Source organism: Mixophyes fleayi, chromosome 3, assembly GCF_038048845.1.
Source record: "Mixophyes fleayi isolate aMixFle1 chromosome 3, aMixFle1.hap1, whole genome shotgun sequence".
NCBI lineage: Eukaryota > Metazoa > Chordata > Amphibia > Anura > Limnodynastidae > Mixophyes > Mixophyes fleayi.
In genome coordinates, this window is record NC_134404.1 from 66,951,537 (window position 1) to 66,975,919 (window position 24,383).

General features: G+C 41.0%; 1 protein-coding gene across 1 annotated transcript in view; it reads right to left on the bottom strand.

Annotated features, from left to right (window-relative positions):
* FBXO36 (F-box protein 36) overlaps positions 1 to 24,383 on the bottom strand; it is a 40,496-nt gene that overhangs the window by 13,321 nt on the left and 2,792 nt on the right. The window contains exons 2-3 of the mRNA XM_075201648.1: positions 21,200 to 21,308; positions 6,485 to 6,657 (exon numbers count right to left, since the gene is read on the bottom strand). Of these exons, the coding sequence (XP_075057749.1) occupies positions 6,485 to 6,657; positions 21,200 to 21,308 (282 nt within the window). The remainder of the gene's footprint in view (positions 1 to 6,484; positions 6,658 to 21,199; positions 21,309 to 24,383) is intronic.

Here is a 24,383-nt window from a genome sequence, read left to right on the forward strand (position 1 = left end):
AGTCATAATAAATAAGAGTTGTCTCCAGCTCAATATAAGTGTCTTTAGAGCAAGACGTTTTATATTTGTCCTCTAGCGTCTTGCTCTAAATCAATAAAGCATCTTTACAAGCCTATTTTCTTTAAGAAATGCTCCCAAGTGGAAACTCATTTGTGGGTATTCCAGTGTGTAATTTTGGAAATGGCCCCTTTTCAATAAGGCCAATGTATTAATCAAATCTCTTTTCCAGCTGCACCTTTATAGATATCTTAGTGTGGACTATTGCCACATAGCAGTATTGGCAAAGAGACACTAGGGGGTATATTTACTAAGCGGCAGCTCCAATGAACCGCCGCTTCTTGATGCCTTTCTGTCATCTTTTTAAAACGACAATTTTATTAAATAAACCCGCAGGACTCATTTACTACCTGCAAAACAGCTAAGAAGCAGGTGTGCTTAGATCTCCAAACAAGGGTTTGTTTAGAAACAGGTTATTGCACTGATCAATGGGAAGATTTGGTCGGAGCAAGGGTATACCTTGCAAAGTACAACAATGGTGCATCACTGAGCCTGCTTTGTAATACATATAAAATTTATTTTTTTCGGAGCAAGATACAAATGCTAGCATGGGACAACCTTGATGAAGCATTCAGTTTAGCACTCTTCAAGGTTATCTAATGCGAAATCAACTACTCAAGTGAAAATGTATAGCTTGTGTGAAAATACCAGAGGCTAAATTAATTAATACACACTACACACAATTTCTCCCGATGCAACATCTTTAACGATTTTATAAACGATAGAAAACAAAAAAAGTTCCGACCAGCATGCCGATTCATATGTACACACTAAACATGTTTTACACCATGTACTCTCAGATCTGTGCTCTTCATCTGTCATAACCACTGGCTGAAACGATTGTGACACTGCACACTCCATAGAGATCTATGGACAATGCTGATCCTGAGTGCATGCACAATGCAGAATTGGAACGACATTGTTCCATCGTTGAACAACAATTTTAGTCCGGTTTTAAAAATCATACGAAATGATGGGATGGGCTTTGGAACAATAAACGTTCTTTGTTGGGACGTACACACCAATATGATATCGGGCCAAGCGGTCGTTTATCGTTTCACTGGCCCGACATTCAGCTGAAATCACTGTAGTGTGTACCCAGCCTTATAACAGCAAGGGACTAACAGCTGTTAATAACCCCCTGTATACAGCAGATAGTGCGGCAGGTGGAACACAGAAAGCAAACAAGCTGGTAAAAGTGTAACAAAAGGTGGAGTCATAGGTCTATGCAGCTGTGCACAACCAGCACTAAAACCTCTCAAAAGCTGGAGGTGTTTTGTATCTGAACGACCAGACCAATTTTCATGTATTTTTTATGCTTTGTGTACAACGGAAATAACTTTGTTCTCTACCCAATTACATTTTATTGGGCTTTCTTTTGGTGAAATATTAGAATGAAACAAATATATTTTGTTCCATCTAATTCCATTTTACAATACAACCACCAGGTACAATGTAAAAGTGATGGTGACTATTACCCTATGTAGCATATTAACAAATGCCTATTATATTCAAATATCATTCAGTTTGGTCCATCACTGTATAATAAAGCAGACACAGGGAACCTAATATATGAAGAGCATTGGATGCTCAATGGAAATCCCAGCTCACGTCAAGGTGCACGCCTATTCTTCACCCTTGGGAGCAGGGCCCGATTAAGGGTTCCAGCCGCCCTAGGCTATTACCGCTGCAGCGCCCCCCCCAATATAAGTGTGTAGGAATACTCCTGAATATGTATATTCAGGAGAATTGGCCAGCATTCAAAATTAGACAGATTGTGCATTCTCTCTTCCCTGTTCTTGCTCTTCTCTCTTCCCTGTTCTTGCAGCTTTGTTGTCTTCTAGCTGCTTCTGGAAAGTTGGGGTCCTGTTTTGAAAATATGCAGCAATTGTATTATAATGCTAAATGTTAACAAAGCCTGAATGATTAGGCTCCAAAACACAACAGTCCATTATGGATATATAAAACTACCCCATAGCACAGGCATATGTAGGCAATAAAATATATGAAAATTGTTGTCAAAGAGCTATAATCAAATATAAACCTCTATCAGCCCCATCTGATTTTGCATTCTAATGACCCTAGAACCACAGAGACCATCCTCATAACCGTCACACAATACAAAGATTATGCCCCCCCAAAGCTGCTCTATTTTTTTAAATAGTCCCCTCAACCATTTCATCAGCCCCGTTCAGCCTCTTCAACTGACCCCATTAGCATTGTCAACTGCCCCCTTTAGCCTCTTCACCTGCCCCTTTAGAATTATCTGCCCCCATTAGCATTGTTACCTGCCCCCATTAGCCTCTTTAGCCATTAGCATTGCTATCTGCCCCTATTATCATTGTTACTTGCCCCATTAGCTTCTTCACCTGCCCCTTTAGAATTATCTGCCCCAATTAGCATTGTTACCTGCCCCCATTAGCCTCTTCTCCTGCCCCCATTAGCATTGTTATCTGCCCCCATTAGCCTCTTTTCCTGCCCCCATTAGCAGTGTTATCTGCCCCATTATCATTGTTACCTGCCCCCATTAGCCTCTTCTCCTGCCCCCATTAGCATTGTTATCTGCCCCCATTAGCATTGTTACCTGCCCCCATTAGCCTCTTTTCCTGCCCCCATTAGCAGTGTTATCTGCCCCATTAGCATTGTTACCTGCCCCCATTAGCCTCTTCACCTGCCCCTTTAGCATTATCTGCCCCCATTAGCAATGTCACCTGCCACCATTAGCCTCTTTACTTGCCCCTTTAGCTTTGTTACCAGCCCCTCTGCCCCCAGACATTAGGACTTACCTGTTGTTCCTGGGCAGCAGTCTTCTCTCCAGAGCTATACATGACAGGCAGTCTGGAAGCGGTCGCTGCTAGCTGCCTGTCAGCGCGGCCGTGGGCGCTTCTTACTGTGGTCACGTGAGATGTGGAAGTCCTGATCTCATGTGACCACAGTAAGAAGCTCCCGCGGCCGCGCTGGCAGGCAGCTAGCAGTGATCGCTGCCAGACTGCCTGTCATCTAGTAGTCGGGCCGCCCCCTTTAGACAAGGGGCGGTCCCGATGATTCAGCACCAACGCTGCCCATTAAAAAAAAAAAAAAATATGAAAGGGAAAAAAAATTAACCTCGGGGATGCTGTGCCCCCCAGACTCCAGCGCTCCAGGCTGCAGCCTGATCAGCCTATTGGTTGATCAGGCCCTGCTTGGGAGACGCCTTAATAAACTAGAATTGCACCTAGGTTTGTGGGGAAGGACAAATATCTGAAGAGGAGCCCAACCTCCTACCACTTTAGAACCTCTTCTATTATTAAACTTTCTCCTTAAGCTCTGCTCAATTTAGTCGTATTTACAGCTTTCAATGAATCAGGATAGTGAGGGAGACATCAGAACTGTGTTTATAACCTGTCACGTTTGTGTGTTTAGTGCTTATTTTCTTACACTGGGCAAAGTGCACTCGGAAATTCACTACTTCAAAGTACAACCAGGTGCAACATGTTTAACATGAAAAGTAAAGAGTAAGGTGATAACCAAGTTCCACAAGCTTAAAGGTGCCACAAAATTCCAGGATTCCCCGAGGTGAGGTCCCAGTGGAAAATGCAGAGGATGTGACAACGTGATTCGCATCACCGCACAATAGAGAAGGTGGTATAATGTGATTCACATCTTCAAGCACCCAACTGCCAAATTCATTAGGGAAGTGGGCAGGACTCATGATGGTGGCCTACAGGGCAGCATAGTGGCTTAGTGGTTAGTACTTCTGCCTCACAGCGCTGTGGTCACGAGTTTGATTCCCCAACAGGGCCTAAATGTGGGTTTCCTCCCACACTCCAAAAGCTTACCAGTAAGTTAATTGGCTGCTGACAAAATTAACCCTAGTTTGTGCGTGTGTTAGGGAATTAAAACTGTAAGGGACTGACGAGAATGACAAATATTCTATATACAGTGTGGCGGAATTAGTGGCTCTATATAAATGATGATGATGAAGATACTCTAACAGAAGTCTGGGTGAATCTCCAAGACATTCTGGGAGAGCAGGCAATTAGGAGCCCTATTTATAAAACTTCTTTTACAGTAGGTTCTGGGTCCTCCGCAGGTATACTCTAAGGTTTTGTCAGGATCCCTGACATTCAACCTGGGTTAGGCCTTAGTAGTCGAGAGGCCACTAATGTTGTACTGCCCTCAGAATCAATTCATGAAAATATCTAAATCTTCTCTGGCATTTGGGAATCGGCAGTGGTTCTACACTTAATGCTGTTGTCACCAGCCATCAGAACTGATAAGTGGGTCTCAGTTGTCGAGATGTGGGACTACTATAGTATGCAATAATATAACCAATTACATCATTCAGTGGTGGCTCCACAATTCTGTTAATGCAAATGCAAAGTGTCCCGTTGTGCAGGAGGCCTGCAGTCAGCACATTAACTGCAATAGGATCCCTGGGAGCATCCAGTAGCTGAAGCTGTTTTCACAGATATATCTACTGACATACAAGTAGGTGTTGCAAGATGGTGTTACACAGAGTAGCCTTTGCATACACACAAGTGGAGTGAAGAGTTAAACAGACAATCCCCAAAGATTTCCATACAGAATGTTACAGATGTTATTTCCTGGAATTAAGCTTAAAAGAGGGCGGAATTAGGGAAGTTTGCTGTTACTCAGGGATAATGGCCCATTATTATGCAAGCAATCGATGACTTTTCAAGATGACGTTTTTGGATGTTTGCATCATAAGTCGCACAAACACACAACGGTCTTTAGAGGCCTTCACTCATACAATCTCCTCTGCAGTTTGCTCAGGGATTTCACAGTACTGCACACATTCAGCATGTGCTTACTAGGATGCCATCGCAGGTATTTGAAGCTGACCTCACTCTCCACTGAGGAGTGTCATACAGTTCTAGTCTCAGGAGGTTATTAACCCAAAGCACTGATTAGTAGTCTCTAACAGGGCCATCTTTTCCATTGGGCACGATGGGCAGGTGCCCGGGGGCCCCATAGGCAGGGCTCTTAATTAGAATAAATAATCCTGCAAAAGAAAAAACCTGCAAAAAAAACCTTCAAGGGTCACTGAGCAAGTACATCTATCTATATCTATCTATATCTATCATATATATATATATATATATATATATATATATATATATATGGGCCCCGGTGCACGGCCCTGGTCTCTAAGTAGCATTTTTACCATTGCCAAAGATAATTGTGAATGTTAAACATGACAATAAAGCAGTATTATAAAAGGACTAAGTAGATAGTTATGTTGGGTCTCCGATACCATGTCAAAGGGAGCTCAACCATACCACTAATAACTATTTAACTCTGAGTGTATTATATGTAGAAATAGACCAACATAAGACAAATAATCACTTTCTCAAAAATGAGGACTATAAATGACTTTCATGCAATTTGTTCAATCCTGTTAATTTACCCAAATCTGTAAGCAGTTACTTCGCCCGAGTAGAAGTAAATTCGGTAAATATCACACATTACGAGGGACAGAAACAAGGTACAATTACATTTATTATTATTACATTTTTGTTTTTAACAAGAATTTAAAGAGCCATGAAGAATCCTATGGGGGGGGGTATTCAATTGACGGCGGGATCGCCGCAAATCCTGCGCTCTAAAAATATTACCGTTAATACGGTAATATCTCGCTGTATTACAGCTCGCAGCTCAGGTGAAATCCAGCGAGTAAATTGCCGTATTAACGGTATTTACGCGCAGATTACCGTATTAACGGTAATATTTTTAGAGCGCTGGATTTTCGGCGATCCCGCCGTCAATTGAATAACCCCTATATGTGTTATCCATTATCAGCACAAATAGATTCACTGCAAATTGGAACTAATAATCTGACTGCTCTTAGATTCCTAACACATACCTCCCAACTGTCCCAATTTTGGCAGTAGAAAGAGGAGGGAGAGAAGGAACCACCGAGGACCACGCAGCCTCCTGTAGCAAGGTCATTTTCACAAACAATTAATTAGTTATGGTCTGTTTTTATGTCCACTTTGCTATACACAACACAAATAAAGAAATGTATGTTTTTCAGTTAGCGTTAACACTTAGAGTAAGTGGTAAAGACCATACCTTACAGCGCTATAGAGACATTTTTAAATATGTAATGGAAATTAAATAGAAATTACATATAAAAATGCAAATAAAGCTAAAAATAATCTAACATTACCCAGCTGTGAAGTCCCACCTCCGGCTGCAGGAGATCAGAGAGGAACGCAGACATTGCTCTGCTCTTGCGCTAAACCTTTTAAGGATCTTTTAAGGTTTAACAGAGAATGAACTGTTCATTCATTTTTCATATGTTTAGCGCTGCTAAACTGGATGATTTTCTCCCATTTGCATATATGGAGTACTTTGCCGTAGTTCTGCCAATTGTTCTTGTCAATAGACTTCGTTCAGTAAAAGACCTATATGAAATATTTACCTTTTGAAATGTATGAGAGACCTGGGAGAGCTGAGCAATGTCCTCTAGGTCCAGGAAGGTCAGGATGTACAATATCAATGGCTCAGGAAGTCGCTCCAAGAAATCATATTGCCCTCGGCACAGGTTAATCACATACTGCAAGGTTTTCTGTCCAAAGATTATGCCAACCTGAGCTGGAGAGAAGACAACATTGCTATAAAGTTACAGGCCCACAGTTGTCAAAAACACTTATTATAGAAGTGTCCCGAACATGCTGCAATAGTGATAATACAAACTGGAAAAACTCATCATAATTGTATGCAATGGTAGAAGTGGACAATTAGGAAAAATATAACAGGAATGTAAGTGAATGGAATCTGGTAGTTCCACAATGAAGGCAGTAAGAGAAGTGGCGGTATGGTATAACAGCGTATACACCCCCACTTGCTTTTTTTAAGTCTGTAATAGTCATTGTTATAACAATGTTATTTTGAATGTACTTCATGTATTATTGACTGATTAATATATATATTTTTATATATATATATATATATATATATATATATATATATATATATATATATATATATATATATATATATATATATATATATATATATTTATATTTATTATGTCCTCCTTGAGAGCTCCAGAATTTTTTAGCCCCCTGGTGCGAATTAGGTTGTAACCATCTTAAAATACAAGCAAACTTATGATGCACAAATGCCCTTATGTGACACTCAGACTACTAGTGTAAATATCAAATGTAACCTAGCATGACAGTCTACTAGAAATATCATCACAACACATAATGGGACAGGTCCTGTTGAGGAAGCAGAACTGAAAATACAGTTACATCTAGGGTAGTTGGTAGAATAATTAAACCAGTATGTGTACTTTTCACAGTCCAATATTCTACTGACAAGCGCTTCATCTTTTACATACTACTAATATTCACAATATATACATGTTAGGGTGATTCCAAAAAATCTTTGTTTGAAAATGACAACCACCAACCCCCAAAATGTGCCGTTATGTGAAAACACATGACAGTAATTTTTATGTTGAAATCAGATTATATTTAGAACTTGCACAACTCAACCAAAGTTTGTTCATCAAATATTTTATACAATCACCAAGATTACGTTAGTCACTTTGATAATGATCTCTTGATCATTGTTGGCGAGCAGAACTTACTGCGATGCTCCTCCATGATCCAAAGGGAACTACTTCTGTTCCTCGTTCCGTGTTATCGGAGCATTGAATTCTTGGATTAGCACCATACCTCTCTCAGCAAGATCATTTACTACGTTCACTGCAATCTTCTGACTGTTTTGGTGTGATTCAAGGTTTTGCCATTCCGTCGGGTCATACTCCAAGAATTCATCAGACAGACCAAGAATTTTGAAAAACTCACCGTTGATCTTGTGACGAAGTTATGTAAATCCGTTGTTGCTCCCTGAAGAACTGGTGGAATACGTTTCAGAGGATTGTCAGATCCATCTGAGTGTTTGATAGCAGCAGCAATAAGTTTTGTTTTTTTCTGTTGACACTTAATCATCAAAGAAATTGAAACCAACCAGTATTCCTGAAAGATACCATTGATGGTTGTTAAAATGCCTTTTTGGTTACCGTTGCAACTTCTATGTTTGGATTCCTTGGAGCTGCAGTTGGTGATGAGCTCTGGAACCAGTATCCCACATAAATGGCAGTAATGAACAGACAAACTTCCTGCAGATGATGCCAAACTTTGTCACAGTACGATATCCTGCGAGTCTTCCATGACTCGCTGAACCCTGGCTGCTGTGGATTGTACTAGTTGCGGAACAGCCACATCTTGATGGAGTAAATGGCCCGAGCCATCCAGCGAGCCCAATGGATAGCTCCAGGAAATATGAAATGTACTCCACGTGAAGGAATGCCTCCCAAGAAAATTATGGTGAGTTCCAATAGCTCATGGTAATCATCTCTCGGTTGGAATTTCTCCAAATGAGCAACTGAAAACTTAATGACGTCATCTTTCCAGGGAGCGACCACAGCTGATGTCTTTTCATCTTGCTGTGCTGAATGAAGCTTGATCGATTCTAGGCCAAAATTCTCGGACGTGAACGAAAAGCTCCATGTTTGGAGATTTGGAAACTTCATGGATACTGAATATCTCCCAAATTATCACTCATTGACATGACTGCAGTGCATTAGGTTATGAATGTTCACTTCTATTTGTTCCTGCAATTCTACAGCATTAATAGAAATATTTATAATGCATATTCTTAACATAAATTGTGTATTGGCAAAATCAGTACGTCTGATATTGTGGAAAATCGTATAAGATCAAACTTTGACCATTTTGTGCAAGTTGAAAATATGCACTGAATTAAAAAAATATTTATGATCCAATGTCCGTATACCAAGTGGAACCGAATGATGGGTTGGAGAAGTATGAAAAAAAATAAATTGTCCATTGGAGATGGAATCACCATTATGCATATATAAAAAAAATTGGGGAACTTGTCAGAACTAAATATATTTGAAACAACAGCAATTTGTAACAAACAAAAGACTGAACAGGCAGCCACAAAAAAAGCCTAAAATGGCAGCTAACAGAGTACGTATGCTTAAACACCACTTTTTAAGAAGATTTGTATGTCAGTGACATAATGTCACTAGCAGCTAATAGAACATATTTTCTTACAGTTCTTAAAACATCCCCAGGGTACTAGGAAGTAACCAATATAATTATTTAAAATAAATTTTATTTTTCTCAATAAAAATGTATTGATGAAAAATAAAAAATGAAATTCTCTTTTCCAGTTAGGTTCTAGGGAGACACAAAATCTCAATGATAGGATTGTGAATAATAGTTTTTTTTATACTGTTTAGTGCTTGTAAATGGATGTGCAAGTAACATTTTTTACATAGTTACATTTCTGTGCATTTAACTTGCTTTGACTGCAATGTTTTTATTTGTTTAACTCTCCTTGTTCCATTTCTGTGTGTCTGACACACATCATAACAGTAAAAGCTATGCAATGGGATGAGGTTAGGTAGCGGTTTCAATCTGTGTTTGACATGATCAAGGTGCATACTTAAAAAAACGCAAACTGAACCACTTGTAAATGCATCCTAAACTCATATCAAAGACCTATTAATGGCATACATAAATAACATTCAGCAGTTTAGTTTACACACTTTACTAATTAGTTTAAAAAAAAAAAAAGCGCATTGCAAGTGTCACTGTGTAAGTAGTCTAAAATTGCTATACAGAAACCCATTAAGTATTTGGTATGTCCCGGTGAACATATTAGAGAGAGGAGAAAACTAGCATTTTCAATTCAACCAGTAGGTTGTATTTTATTTAGTCTCAGAAAGTTCTTGTTTTAATTTCTATGGACTGCCTGGTGGATGGTGCATCTAGTTTTCACATATTGAGGATCTTTTGGCTCTTTCAGTGCTCTCACAAGTGTATTCAGCAAACAACATCCTACATTTGTCAAGACAAAATCTAAATAGGTCAATCACTGGCCCAGAAAATATTAAATTCACCAAAGGAAAAGACTCAGTGAAACTAGACAAGTCTGAGCAAGCAGCATAACAGGACAGGACAAGTCCAAACTTGCCCAGGCCCATTTCGGCCAGTTACATATTCTTAGCACTGTAGACAGGATTGGGAGGCACACAATCATACTGACTATTCATAGCTTACATTGGGAAAGGCAGAGGGTAGATATGAGAAGAAGAGGTGGGTGAGACTGGAGGACTTCCTTACGCCATGACCCCGCTCAGCTTGCTATCCAGGAGTCCAGAAAGGTCTCCTCCTAATTTGGAAGTCTCCTGGACATTGCAGGAGAGTAGGTAACTTTGAACAAGTTAGAGGGTGAAGACCATTGTATTTGTGTTCTGGTAGGGTGTGAGGAGAGCAGACAAGAGCCATTCGTCCTGTTCTCAGAACTAAGGCCTGTCTTCTGAAGGACCTGATGATGCACAGTATACTGGTATGAGGATCAGAAGGATGTGGAGGCTGTTGCTGTTTTAGGTTATTTACTTAGCTAGATGGATATAAGGAGCAGCATAATACTCACACCTATCTGCTGTTAATGTGCTTTTTAGTACCCCATAGAATGAAAACCACATTAAAAAAGTAATAATGGTTTCTTATGGGCTTGTTCTGTCACTGTGATATAAAAGATTAAAGCTGCGTAATTTCTAATATGTTTATGCACACTGCCAGTACAATTAGGGAAAGAGCAACGGGAAAAAAAATGCATGAAAAGGTGTATCAGTAAAATGTGTGTAAAGTGCACATAATTTGTTATGTCTTTTTTATCCTGTTCTCCCAGCATATCTGTGGGAATGAGCCCTAAAGGGAGCTATTAGAACAACAATAGGCAATCCAATACTGCATGTCCTTTCTCCTCTGATCTAAGGTGTGCTGCTTGAGCTGTGTGACCTCCCTGTATTGTGCGGAGGTGGTCATGTGATGCGGAGGAGGTCATGTGATGCGGAGGAGGTCATGTGATGTGAAGAATGTCCAGGAAATTAACAGAAATCAAGTTGACGATTATTCTTTAGTTTATTACCCACCGAGCTTCACCTGCATACCCTATTTCTTTTTCATAAAAGTAGTGGCTGTGGGGGTGGAAGTGCAGTGTGGTATAGAAGAGAGACTAAGTGGTAAATTTATCAAGCTGCTGGTTTGCGGGTGGAAATTTTGCCTATAGCAACCAATCAGATTCTAGTTATCATTTATTTAGTACATTCTACAAAATGACAGCTAGAATCTGATTGGTTGTGGTAGGCAACATCTCCATTTTTTTTAAACCCACAGCTGAGGTGAGAGGGCATAAAGCAGAGAAAGGAATGGGCAGGTCACAAAGCTGAAAAGAGCTGCGGGCCACAAGTGAAGTGCCAGTGGGCTGCCTGATGCCCATCAGCAATAAAGAGGACTGTTTTTGATGATCCAGAACATACTGCAGTGGAAATTTTGGGACAACATGTACTAATACATCATACTTACTATGTCTGTGTTTCATGCAGATAAGTCTAAGAATAAATTGTTCATAAATAACATTGAATTAATTTTATGAAGCCTGTTATGTGTCCAGATTTGTTACCACAAAGTGCAACACCATTGCTCCATCATCTCAGAGGTAGCTGGACATCACATAAAGGGTTACACTTTGGGGGGTGTTATGGATTGCACTGCCGGCTTAAATTTATTTTTTTTGCACATGTATAGATTTTTCCACCTGTTGGTTTACTACAGCCATTTTGGGTAGCTAGTGTGGCTTGGTTACAACTTAACCAAAAGGGAGGACTTGCAAGTGTGAACTTTCCTGCCGGGTGATCTCTTGAATAATTAGTATCATAGAAATAACAAGGAAGCAAGAGAAGCTAGTCCATGAAGGCACGTGTGAGAGATGCCCACTGGTGAAGGATAACCCAATAAAATTAGAAAAAGAGAGAGAGAAATATTCAAGTAATATAAAATATATAGGCAATATCATTCAAATTCAACTTGTGCATTTTCTAAATCTTAGTTATATATTCATTCATATATTTTTTGCGTCATCCCTTCTTCATTTGTTACCTGTTACAGCTAAATTCTTAGCAGTAAGGGTTATTTAAATGTGTTTTATATGCATTTTCCTATTAATGGCTTTGGTTCTCTAGTAAATTTTGTCTGAGCAGCTCCTATTCTGCATTATTCCAAGGAAACATCATTCATGTTTCCAATCTATACAGATAATGATCTTCACAATAGTATCAGGTTTCATCATCATCATGTTATTTTATATAGCGCCACTAATTCCGCAGCGCTGTACAGAGAACTCATTCACATCAGTCCCTGCCCCATTGGCGCTTACAGTCAAAATTCCCTAACATACACACACAGACAGACACTTAGGTCAATTTAATCGCAGCCAATTAACCTATTAGTATGTTTTTGGAGTGTGGGAGGAAACCAGAGCAAACGGAGGAAATCCACGCAAACACGGGGAGAACATACAAACTCCACACAGATAAGGCCATCAAACTCAAGACCCTAGTGCTGTGAGGCAGGAGTGCTAACCACTAAGCTACCGAGCTTAGGACATTATCATATAGAGATATTGACAATATTTTAATTACTGGTTAGCACTGCTGATATCTTTATGTAAGATTGTTGCACCATAACACAGGTGCAGTGATCATCAGATGTAGTGATTATCATTTTATTCCCCCGGAAACATCTTAATACTCTCACATACCTTGTGATATACACAGTAGGGGAAGAGCAGTTTACAATACAATACAATACACAATGCTCACTGTGGACATAGCAGATTGAAGCCCATCGCCTTATTTCTAATACAGTAGCTAAACGGAAGACCTTACTTTGCTGAAAAAATGGATTTAGGAAACAGTTGTTTTATGACGGTCAGAGGCAGCTGGTGGGAAATGACAGAAGTTCAGTAGAGCAGTACCTTGCATTGATGACTACTGGCTAAGAAGTCATAATGATCTATTAAAGTTTTTATGAGAAGTATTTGTCTCACCTGCTTCTGTATCCATTAGAAGGCCTGGGGTTGTGGGTAATGAGTGATAAGAAGTCCCTATATGTTCAGGTGAGAATGGTTCTGCACAAGGGGATTTCTTGCCTGAGCTATTGGTCCAAGCTATAGTCTATCCAGATACCCCATAACTGCATCAAGTGAGTGTTATGGGGGAGAGTGCCAAAACAATTGATGATGGGAAGAGGCACAGCATGGAGCAAGAGGGAGATCCTTTTGGTGAAGGGGTGGAGAGAGCACTCTATATGAGGATTGCTGGTTTGGCCAGTGGCTATTCCCAAGTCAACATTTAAGAAGTTCTCCCCGGTAGATTTATGAAACTTGATAGACAATGTGGCTGAAGTACATGCATGTCTACTGTAAACCAGTCTGACACAAAGCAGACTCCTTTAACAGCAGAGCTGTTAAATTTTAACAGACTCAAATGTTCCCTATTAATGGGAGACACAATTGTGTAAAAGGTGTTGAACTGCTCAGTATTTTCCAGTTATAAATGGGATGTTGGACGTGCTAAAAGTGGACAGCGTCAGTTTCAGCTGAGCAAACACAAAACGTTTGAGAGAGTTCCAGGAGACTTCAAGAAAACTTTGAAGTCACAAGGAAACCCTACAGAAACAGTTGTGGCCAGGGGCTATATATCAGTCTTAGAGCCCAGATGTAGCCCCAATAGTGGAGGTGAGGGACGAAAAAGAAATTGTCAGTGCAGATGTCTATTTACTTCCACACTCTAAACTGATGGACTGTTTCAGTACATCCTGAATAGTAGATATGTTGCACTATCTGACTGGACGTACGAGGTTCTCTGTCCTAGGCTTGAGGAGCAGATATTATCAGATAGGTATAAGACTAGACGATAAAGCAGACAGGCCTTTTCTGTCCGTTATGGTTTTTCCATCTTGAAAGAAGTGTTGGGTGCACCTGCCACCTTCCAGAGATTAATAAAATGCACAACAGCAGACATGAACCTGCAAAATTTCTAGTGTACCTAGATGACCTCATAGTACTTGGGAAGCACGAGGAGAGACTAATGAATGTCTTAGCTTGGTCAAAGAAGGAAGACCTTAAACTGTCCATTGACAAATGTAAATTCTGCCAGACAACAGTGACATACTTGGGTGGATGGTGGCACAGTGATTAGCATTGTTTCTGCACACCGCAGGCATCATGGATGGATTCCAAGCATGGCTCTATTTGTGTGTTTGTGTAGGTTTCTTCCAGTAATCCAAATTGGATTTGTAACAAACTGATCATAGAGTTTATGTGGTAGAGAATTTAGACTGTAAGCGTTATTGGGGCAGGGACTGATGTGAGTGATTAAGCATTCTGTGTTCAGCACTGTGTAATATGTTGGTGCTATATAAATGTGTGACATCTGCTCAAGAATACAGCTGCAGGGTCTTATGGCTCATGTTTTAATTTTAATGCGTCTTGTGTCTCCTGGACAACTATTAAATAATGTTAGTGAATGTCAAATCGCTTTCTCATTAGCATGATTGCTGGCAAACACCCACTAACGGTCTACGCTCCCACTGTCCTTATCAGATTGCAAGGCTGGGAAATCTCTATCAAGGTCAAGTAAGGACATTACAAAATCAGGGCTTGTGAGATACTTTACTGAAACTGCAATATAAGAAAATAAATAGCCAGATACATTTATTTACAGTACAGAGCTTTAATAGGAGCTCTAAAGCCCGCTTTAATTTCCTTTTCAACTAATCTCTCTCAATCAATAAGATGACAAATATATTTAAAAGAGTACTATTTAAAACCAGTGAAACAGACACTGTATAAATATATGTTTTAAAAGTATGTACATCAGCTGCTACAACTCTTATCCTCTCCTAATCTGAACCTCATCTCATTGTAACTTATGCTTCACATCTGTGCAGCTGTGTTCAGTAAAAGCCCAGACACCATAGTGACCCCTGCACTATCCTGGACATTACCCAAATATGCCTTGGAACCACCTGGACCCTCCAGGACTCTGGACCACCTTGGCCCCTGCAGCATCATGGCCTCATATCTCGCAGACCACGGCACTATAGTGAGCCCCACTCTGCCTATTGTTCCTATTTCCTCCCATCTCTTACCCCGTCACTTTTGGAATATAAACTCTCACGGGCAGGGTCCTTTACCCCCATGTCTCATGTCTGTGCTCTATCTCCCCCCTCACGGTTCGCCTGTTTTTTTTTTTTTATACTATCCAATTTGTTCTGTTAATTCAATTCATGCATTTAATATTCTGTACCCATTGTTCTTACTTGTATGTTCTACCCCCTATGTACAGCGCTGCGTAAGCCTTGTGTCGCCTTATAAACAGAAGATAATACTCCACTTGCAAAGACAGCTTCTCAAGATTGCTTGCTGGCACCACCTAGTGGATGTATGCGATATATTTTCCACTGTAACCAGCAAATGTGAGACATTCATTGGCAGAGAATGAGACCAGCTCATGGAGGCTGGGGTGAAGGGTATTATGTTAATCCTGTTAATCTGCCCCTACAGTGCACGAAGTTGGTCTGTTTTTCTTTTGTTTTTTTGTTTTTAAACACATTCCTAGTGCCCACCTCATAGGGATATGCTGCTTTCTATCCTCTTTTTTAGCTACTTATTTGGCCCTATTACAGTTAAATACACAATGTCATGGGCTGTCCAGGACTCATCTCCCCTCAGGTATGTTCCTGGTGGTTAGCGAGGTGCTTACCCATTTTGTCACTCACAAACCACATAACATGAGCCATTATACCTGCCCAACACAGCATGCATTGCGATGGCTCTCTACTAGAACTAGACGACCAAGGTAATAATCACCAGTGTCTGTCCAAATAAGTTTTACAATATATGGCAACCCTGACTCAACCATCCACCCACATTAATACCCATGCTCTAGGCTATTGTATGCCAGTGGCTTTAGCAGATATCCTGGGTCTCCAAATCTAAGTTTGTTTTTAACTGGAGTCTATAACTCAAACATTAATGTGACGAGAAGTGACTGTAGATATATGTAATGTATTCTAAAGGTGCCTTATTGTCACTGCTGACCTGGGCATTAGTTACTACAGTGTACAGCCAATATTTCCTTAGTTTCTTATTCTCCAGTTCTGTTACAGGGATTTCATCATATTATTAACTGTATACTTTCAACTGTTGAATATTTCTATGGCATATTATGTATATAGAAAATTTGTGCGTAGTGTACTCACACACATTCCCTTGTTTTAAATTAATGACAGCTTCCGATAAAACCCCCCCCCCCCCCCCCCCAAAAAAACAGCAAACCAAGCAACTCCTTCACAACATCATATGTTAAAATGTTTGTATTATTGAACTTAAGGATACATCTGACACAACTAAAGTGTTGAGACCTAGCTAGAAAGTCCATAATGCCCTCTCACCCATCTGCAACAGGTTACCATGTCAGGGGGGAGGTTCTTCACCAATATCAGACACAGTGACTGACAGGATTACAGAATTGTGGATTGGTGGATTTATACACAAGGGCAGGGCGAGTGATGTCACTGTAACTAATCTTTTTGACCTATTCCAGCTCCCATCAAACAGTCCTGCAACTTCACTGGTAAAATAAGCTATGGCTGTATCGAGTAGATCCAAGTCCTGGGCTAAACGGACAACATGTACTGGTTGCAGTATTCAAGATGCGGCTAGCTCACCCTACATAATATAGGGACCTTGGCTGCAGGACTAGCTATATCTAACCCAGCAAGCTCAAGCTGCTACTTCAAGCTTTCAGGAGCTGGTGAGTAACAAGAGCAGAGATGATAGGTGGAGGGGTCACAGAGGGGGAAGTGCAAGGATAACCGTATACACCATGAGGCTTAAATGACTGTGTACTCTGCAGTCAGAGTAGTGTCAGAGTAAAGAGCCATTTTTGCCCCTGCCACTATTAAATGGTGGCTGTGGGACAGCAGAGGTAAGTGCTGGGATGGAAGATGAGAGAAGGCAGGAGAAAGATATCAGGTGGTGAGAGATGTGGGAACAGAAAAAGGGGCAAGCTCTTGTCCTGGCAACTTTGTTTTAGTTGTAAGGGGGAATTCTGGCTCAGCACGGGCCTGTGTCATGTTCTGAATACCCAATGGGACGGACTCAAAGGGCTTCCAGAAGTCACTTCTCCTGGATAGGAGTCAATTATTTGTACTATAACAGAAAACAATTACCAAACAACACTTATTAAAACAATAATAAATATATGCACACAAATGTTAGGAACCCCTCCAGCCGGCACGACACAACCCGGAATCTACTCTGCCAGTCAGGTGTTCACTGGAGCCCCTGATGGTGGGGACAGACTGGACTGCAGACTGACAAAGGGTCGTGAAGTGTGTACCGGCTAGGGAGAACCCAAGCAAGCGGAGTGGAATCCAAGCAGAGGTCAGGGGCCGGCAGCAGACAACAATACCAGTATACAAGCTGAGGTCAAAGGGTCACGAGCAGACAGGGAGGTCGGTATTCAAGCCAGAGGTCAGGGTCACGGAATACACAAGCAAAGTCCAAATCCAAGCCAAGGGTCATATACGGGTAAACAACAGCAAGTCCAATAGACAGGAACAAGGCAGAGAGCAGGTACAGCAGACTGGATACAGAGACTATAACCGGCAATGAGGCAGCAGACCTCATTGCCTTAAATACAACCCACAACCAATCAGAACCTGCCCCTAGACATAGCCACACTTGCAGGCTAATTGCCAGCAGCTGGCAAGACCAATCAGGGCTTAGCCCTGAAATCCACACTTGCAGGCTAATGCCTGCTAATTCAGCCACAGGCTGAATCTGCCTGATTGTCCCTAGGGCGCATGCGCGCCTGGCTGCCAGGACGCGGCGCTGAGGAGGCGTCCGACCGTTGCCAACAATAATGACAATAGACCCTTTTAAATAAAGCTTTTTATTTTTCATACCCACTATTATCATGCTTCGGTAACCTGTGATGCTCCAGCTGTCCTGCATGAGGTAGAGTATGATGGCATTTTGTATGCAGTAACTACTAATACACACTTAAGATTAAACGTACTAAACTTTTAGAATTTATGGGCATGTCATCTATACATATGGATCCTCATATACACATCCTTGCCAACTCTCCCTGTATGTCAGGGAGACTCCCTGAACTAGGGGTGATCTCCCTCACTCCCTGAAGAGTCTGGCATTTTCCCTGATGCTGAGCCAGTACAAGACGAGGTTGGCTTTGCCATCTGTAGCATGATGACACAGTTCAGAAATTGTGTCCTATGATCATGTATCGATGCCTATGCATGTGGCCATTTTCATGGAGACCAAGATTTAACCAAATACTGACAACATGACAAAGACAACATGACTTCAGTAATGGAGACAGAAATGTAAAAGATACATCAGTCTCTAGAGATTCATTAGCTGCTTTTCTTTAACGCATAGTTGCCGATACTCCCGGATTTCTGGGAGGACTCCTGGGAGAGCAGGGCAACCTCCCGGTTCTCGCCCCTGCAATAGATGATGGGGGCGGGGCTTAATGACGTAAATATTGTGTCATCTTAGACCCGGCCCCTGCTGTAATTGGCCAAAATTGTGACAATTGCTTAGAGGGCTGGGCCAAAATGATGCGATTTGTCAATCCCTGCACGCCCACCTCCCCCGGGATCTCCCTGAAGCCAACGAGGAAAAGTATGCATATACAGTTAGGAGCAAATCCAGGTGAAAGGTACAAATTTAGTCCTGCAGTGACCATGCTGCGATGTAGTGGGGGAAAATGCAGGGTTAATACTTCCTGCTTTTGCATGTAGCAGACAAATACTGGGCAATTTTATTTCCACATTGCAATTTAGAATTGAGGTAGGACGCTCTAAATTCACACAAAAAAAACAGACTATGGGGGTATTCAATGAACATAAAAACGGCCCAGTGTATGGGCACTTTGACGATCACAATGAATTTAATGGTAATCAAGTGTCATACAATATATCATTACTTTCTAAAATTTCACAACACACATGCGTTGTAACAAATAGCAGCCAATCACATAGGTTACAAGTCCGACCACACGGGTTACAGCACATCACATTTGCATTATCTTACTGAAGTGTAACTGTTGCCTACCCTGTATGAGGACAGCCTTGATGTGGGATAATCTCATATCCAGCCAATGAATTTATCAGAAACTGGTAATCACTTAGACATGAGGCACAAACAGACTCAAGGCTCAGTGATGTCACATCACGGTAAGTAGGCAGCATTCTCATACATCTCTACCTCCTGGTGACAACCTAAAGCTCTTTATTCTGCTTCAAACACAAAATAGCATCTCCCACGATATTAATAACACCAAGGGGTAAATGTATCAAGCTGAGAGTTTTCCAGTGGGTTTGAAAAACCAATCGGATTCTAGCTATCATTTATTTAGTATATTCTACAAAATAATAGCTAGAATCTGATTGGTTGCTAAAGGCAACATCTCCACTTTTCAAACCCGCCGCAAAACTCTCAGCTTGATACATTTACCCCCAAATATGCAAAAATATAAAGATTTTTGCAGTCCATATTTTTACTGAAAGAATACATAAATTAAAGCGAAAAACACACTCATTCCTGTAAATATGGTGTATTTTGTTATAAATCGGATCTATAGGAGGCAAATGATTGTAATTACACAAATAAGGAAAGGTCATTGAGAAAGGAGTTATTTGGAATCTGTCACAAGTTTATAGTGTAATAGTCAGGGCTGGTGTTATTTCTGCAAGAGGAAAGGAGGTATTTGGCAATGTTTCTGGGAAAATAGGTTTTCAAAGACTTTGTTGATGTGAGCAGGGAGGCGTGTAAGGCAGACAGAGTGCTTTTGATACGGAGTGTTTAGGTTTGAGTATGGGAGGAATGATGGGGAGTTCAGTCTAGCACAAATTCAGTTTAAGGAAGTTGGTGCTGTAACTTCCATATACATTGAAACGGAATCAAAGACACATTAGATTTTATGGTATAAAATGTGAAATAAGCTGAGGAAATATTTAACTGGTCACTAACGACATGCTTGTACAGCACATGTGCTAAAAGTCTAAATCAAGTATAAATGACTTCCTGCAATCCAGAATACCATCTTATAGATTGGGTATGAAATTCCAACGGAAGAAATACCGACACTTATCCTGCTGACATGAAAATGCCAACAGGCTAAATACGATATTTAAATTTCCCAGACATTGTGATTGACGACAAGAAAAATGCCGAAACTCACAATGCAGCTGGACTCGCCGGCAGTAAACAGTGGCAAAAATAAAAGTTAAAAAAAAACAAAAAAAAAACACACAAGTGCCATCCCTCCCCCAGGTCATATTAACCATAGTGCTGGTTGGAGGAAAATCAGGGAGGGGTTGGGATAAACAGTGTGGGGTCCCCCTGTTTATCCTTCAACTTAGCCAGCCAGGGCTGGTGGCATTATAGTAGGGGAACCCGCAGCAGGGGGGTGCAATTGCCATAATGTCAACTAGCCCCAGGTCAGCACAGGCTCGGTTCCCTATGCAGTTGGGGTCTGTTAAAAAAAAAAAAAAATGCAGGCCCCCGCTGACAGCACCAGGGCTCTTCCCACGCCCCTGGCCAGGCGGTTAAAGAAGAAAAAATATGTTTTTCTTTTGTTTTGTTTTTTTAAACATTTCTTTATTTTTAACATAGTTTACTGCTGGCATTGTCATTTTAATATCAGCATTGTGACCGACGGCACTTCCACTGACGGCAATCACAATGTCGGCATTTTATCTGTGTCGGGGCAATTGATATACCAACATTTAGCCTGTCGGCAGGAAAGGTGTCGGTATTTCTTCCGTCAGAAATAGGACTATTACTACCAATCTTATCACATACTTTACTTTTCTTTTTTTTTTTGTTTCATTTTTTTTTTATTGGCTTTTACAAGGAACAGGGGTGAATAACAATGGATACATAGATATTTGTGTGTTGAACACTTACCAACTTTTTATACTTTCTGGGAGATCCCAAAGCATGGGGACAGACAGAAAGCGGTGGGGCGAAACACGGCATTTTGGTCATGCGTCCGCAGATGGAGGCTCCCGTCCTACCCACTTCACTAGGTTGGAATTCGGGAGTCTCCCGGACGTTCCGTCTTATCAACCTGCCACAACTACTCTTATAATCCTCCACTAAAAACTACGTGACAACACCTGGCTATAATATTTATAGATTCCACTACCTTGCAATGTCGTGTCATCCACAAAGTCCAGGTGAGATTCTTTCAGCTCCCCAGGTTTCGTGTCGCGAAATTCACTTCTTAGGGAGATTTTCCACCATCTCAGGATAACCTGTAGGAAAAGCCAAGCATAATGTACAATATATAAATACAGAGTTGGTGAAAGCACTCACAGAAATGCAATCCAGTTGCTGGGGTGCACCTCCAAACTTCAGCATTAGTTCTCTTTAACTTGTATAGCTCCACCAATTCTTCAGCACAGTACAGAGAATATTTGTCACTCACATCAACAATCCCAAAACAGAAAACAAAATATACCGTAACATAAAAAAGAAGCCTGGAGAGTGACTAATGCTGAAGTACAGTGTTTTCTTATAACAGAAAGAAAGGGGATCGATGTTTTGGTCCCCTTAGAGGACCTTAATCAATACAACAAATGTATGAAGGTCCTTTAAGACCAAAACATTCATCCTGTATCTGATTGTTGTAATAAAACACTATACGTCACTATTAGGAAGTCTTATGAGTGCCCTTCTACATTATTAGGCTTTTATTTATACACAGACTACTGTAAATTTGGACCAAGTACAACTCATAAGCACAAAATGCACTTTTCTGTACTGTGCATGCACAGTAAAATGGCCTAATGTTTGGTTGGTACTACAGGGGCGAACGGAGGATTGTCGGGGGGGTTTCTCCCCGCCGACCCAAAAAAAAAACCAAAAAAAAAAAACGAGAGAGAGCTGCTGTGCAGCTCCGTTTTCGCCAGCGCTGTCCTATACAGCAGCCGCGGCGCTGTCTAAGAAGCGTCTGCGGCGGTGCTGTATACAATACAGCACTGCCGCGGACGCTTCTTTGACAGTGCCGCGGCTGCTGTATAGGACAGTGGCCACTTAGTTAGCGCTGGGGGGGGGTTTCTAGAGACTCAGAAACCCCCCCTGCGTGCGCCACTGTACTATGGCAGGGTGACACCATGCTGCAGGTTTTCCTGCTACAGTGCCACGGGCTAGCATAGCTTAGTGCTGGTATTGACATTTTTAGGAGGACCCCTTGCTTTTCAACCCCGGCTCTCATTTTTGCCTATACCAGCCTAGGCTGGTAGCACTAGTTTTACTTTTGAGTGTGGGTGTGGGCAATTTCAGCACTATGCAAACTCCTATCTTAACATAGGTGTGCCTCTGTATACTATGCAAGTTGTATAATTCTAATGGAAGTAATTTACGCCTATGAGTTCGGCATCACTTCCTTCAGACTCTACATCCGCGCCACAGGTTCAAGAGAAAAGAAAGTGCACCCTCTAAAATATATCAGGACAAATCCAACCATCATCTCGTGAACTCCTAAACTTATATAAATCCCATGTCATGTGACAAATAAGTTTGTCATTATTTATTCAACAAAAATAATCCAACACAAAGTAGTCATGTGTCAAAAAGTACATCCTTACTGCTTAAATATGTATGAAGTCAGGAGCTGCTAAACAAGCGCACTTCATCATTTGATCATCAGAAACAGATACACATCTATATAAAAGCAGAAAAACTGTCAGTTTGGTCTGGAGCCATCAGGTTTGTGTTCATACCTTGCCAAGGTGTAAAGACATCCACAATGGCCTCAGAGCAGCACTTGTTGAGGCTGAAGGGGTGAGAAGGCCAATGTGAAAGCCATCTTACTATATGCCTCTCTCAACACAAGTATTAAAATCCAGGAGTATACCACATGGCTTTCATGAAAGGATAGCCAGAAGAAAGTAGATGTCTCCCCCACCACAAAAATAAATAAAAACAAACAAATAAAAACCAAAAACCCAACAAAGTAATTAGTAAGCTGCATCAAAACAAAACACAAGACCTCTGAAATAAAGTTTTTGGGACACACAAGACTGATGAGGAGTTGCTTAATCTTAATGCACAACTTCATGTTTGGCAAAAGTAATGTCCTCAAATACCAATACACTAAAGCAGCGTTGACAAAAGAGGAGAGGGACAAAATTCCTCAAATACTTTGTAAGAGAATAAAACTGATGCAGAGAATGATTGCTTCTAAAAGGTGGTAAGACAAGCTACTGAACCATGTGCAATCATGTGGCTTATTCATGTTGGCTTATTTTCTTGAATACGTAACAGAAAAGTAGTCTGTTATGTGCCGTTACATGAAACCATTAGTGTCATATTTTAGGACTTTGTAGTATGTACAAAGATATACATATATAGTTACAGAATATTGAGATGTTTGACATGCCATTCGCAAGATTATCACTTTGATCTGCTTTAGTGGGGAAATTAAGGCGATCTCAAAATAAATTAAAAAGGGGAAAACAACAAACATTGGTCACCGTGTATGCCCTCTTTAATACACCAATTAATTTACATTAAAAAGCCAACACTGTCTGTATAGATATTCAGAAATGGCTCCTTACACCGTAGGCCACTATAATACAGAGCCAGAGGCCAGGATCCAACTGGAGCAGAAGGTACAGGACCAGGAAGCTAGCATGTAAACCCTATCACAACAATATGGAGCTGGGCAGACGAAGACATATGTCAGAGACCCCCAGTAGGATTAGGTAGAGGACACACATCCAACAGTAACTGATCACTCCCAGATGTCAATAAAACAACCAAGATGTACCAGAACACAGAGGTAATATGCAAATGAACATACCAAGCTGGGAAAAGGACGAAAACGATCTAAGATTGCCTTTGTGTATCACGTTATCTTCTACCTTCATATCCTGAATGTTTGCATGCAGCTGCTTTTTGCTCTGTAGTCCTGCAAGCAGACCCAGCTAAAGGTTCCTCACATGTCCCCTTACCCATGGGAGCGAGCGAGAGCAAGAGAGTGAGTGAGAGACTCTCGTTTATTTCAGAGCAGTCATGCAAACTACTAGCACCATGATGAAGGATCTTGAACATGTAGACAGGGTGAACTGAAGATTAACATCTTGCAGACTTAGATCTTGCGATTTCAGTGCATGGAGAATGGCATTCAATGGTTCCATACAGTCTTGAGTGGCAAGTGTCTAAACCTCTGCATAATTTGAAATTATGCCACCCACAGGACTCGAAGGTTGAGTCAGGAAAGAGTCATTGAGAGTGCTTAAGCCAATGCCTCTATGCTGAAGGACGGAAAGGATGACCAAACAAACTGGCACCATACTGCCAAGACTACTGCTTTCCCGTCCGAT